We start from the raw sequence: 1,740 nt of genomic DNA on the forward strand, positions 1-1,740 counted from the left end.
GATGCTGCCCGAGAGGTGGGGGGGGGGGGCACTTGCAAGCTGCACGAGTGGAAAGGTGTTTGGGCGAGGATGCGCAAGGTGTGGGGAGTAAGTAGCTGAGCAGCCAAATCAGACGGCCTACGCAGCTTGCATCTGACGGCTAGTGCGCGATCGACCGAAATTTGGACCGGCCGACCAGCACCAAGCACTGCCCTTTATTTATTGCATGATTATATACACTTGATTATAGTTTGGTTTTGCAATAAGATAAGTTAAATCCAATTATAATGCAAGAAATTACATTTAGCAAAAGAACTGATTTATAATACACAAATAAACATGCACAATGCATCAAGAAGAAAAAAGCACCACAATCGTCGGTCACTAAAAGAACAACATGAGACCAGTCGCGACAACAGCCAGACCAAGCCGCGCCACCGCAGACTGATCAATGCCAGCCGTCGTGGCTGAGCTTAATACAGTCTCAAACCGGCACCGGAGCCGCTTCCCCGTCCCTCGGCACCGTTGTACTGTCCGCACTGCCTTCAACCTCACGTTGACTTGAACCTTCATACCGGCACCACAATGCCCTGGGACCCCGCAGATGAAGTACCGCGTCCCAATGGCTGCAAGTGGGACGACATCGTTGCCGGTCAAGAACGTCGCAATGGGGCTAGAGCTGTTGCAGGCGTCGTACCCAGCCTTTCTCACCTCCACAACATTGTGCACGGTGGTGGAGTACTGAAACTGGAGCTCATCGCCGATGATGAACCTAGTTCTCGAAGCCCACAAGGTGTAGTTGGTCTGTTGGTCCCATGATCCGGCCGGCGCGCCCACCGTGTGACTGGCGCCGAGTACCATCCTGAGCATGGCCACGGCCACGGTGACCAGGATAAGAACTTTAGCCCCCATGGATTAAACTAGCTAGCTAACTGAAAAGATCGGAGCTAGAAGCTAGCACTAGAGAGAATTTTGATAGGATCCAAAGAAGTTGCAGAGAGAAATGGCTGCACGATGGAATGTGCTGTAAGATCGTTGATGCCACTATGTCGAAATATATAGGCCATGGACTGGTTCGAGCTAGGATCATCAGGTGTAAGCGCGTTCATCAGGTGAGGTATGGTAGGTCTAAGATGCATGAATATGAGTAATAGTACTCCCAGATGAATTTAGAAACATGTTGGTGCGTGCATGCTTGGCTCGCCTATTATACTATGATAATCTAATAATGATGACGATGGGATCCGTAGCCGAGAGTAGACTGGGTCTGGCGGCAAACCCTCTGGCTGCTATCGATCTGGTGCCCTAGCGTGTTAAACATTAATTATTTGAACATAATCTTTGATTGAAGTTATGGACGTATTGGTGCGCGTGTGCATATTCCTACCGCACGATAATTGATTTATTAAGATGTATGTCACTGTAAAAATTGGAAAATATAGAACGTAATCATCTTTTCTCAAGAGTACACAAATTACGTACCATAGCTTTATTATATACTCCCTCCGTTCCAAATTAGTTGACTTGAATTTGTCTAAATACAGAAGTATCTATACTTGTTTAGTGTCTAAATACATCCGTGTCTAGGTAAATATGGATCAAGTAATTTGGAATGGAGGGAGTAGAAGGCAGGATAACACTTACAAAAAGGGAAGTAATAGGCGTTGGTCGACTAAATTTGATCAAGATCGGTCACCATGCGTGCCATTGTAATGGGCCATCAAGGACAGTTGGTTTCACGAATCGTTCTCTCTCTCTCTC

General features: G+C 47.0%; 1 protein-coding gene across 1 annotated transcript; it reads right to left on the reverse strand.

Annotated features, from left to right (window-relative positions):
- Positions 1-363: 363 nt before the first annotated feature.
- LOC123177675 (mavicyanin-like) lies at positions 364-891 on the reverse strand. Its single transcript, XM_044591285.1, has one exon. The coding sequence runs from the start codon at positions 889-891 to the stop codon at positions 364-366; it is 528 nt and encodes a 175-aa protein (XP_044447220.1).
- Positions 892-1,740: the final 849 nt, after the last annotated feature.

This window comes from Triticum aestivum, unplaced genomic scaffold (genome assembly GCF_018294505.1).
Source record: "Triticum aestivum cultivar Chinese Spring unplaced genomic scaffold, IWGSC CS RefSeq v2.1 scaffold7811, whole genome shotgun sequence".
NCBI classification, from domain to species: Eukaryota; Viridiplantae; Streptophyta; class Magnoliopsida; order Poales; family Poaceae; genus Triticum; species Triticum aestivum.

Bases quoted from the DNA above. Each gene is read 5' to 3' on its own strand.
- LOC123177675 (XM_044591285.1), bottom strand. From the start codon at position 891: ATGGGGGCTAAAGTTCTTATCCTGGTCACCGTGGCCGTGGCCATGCTC.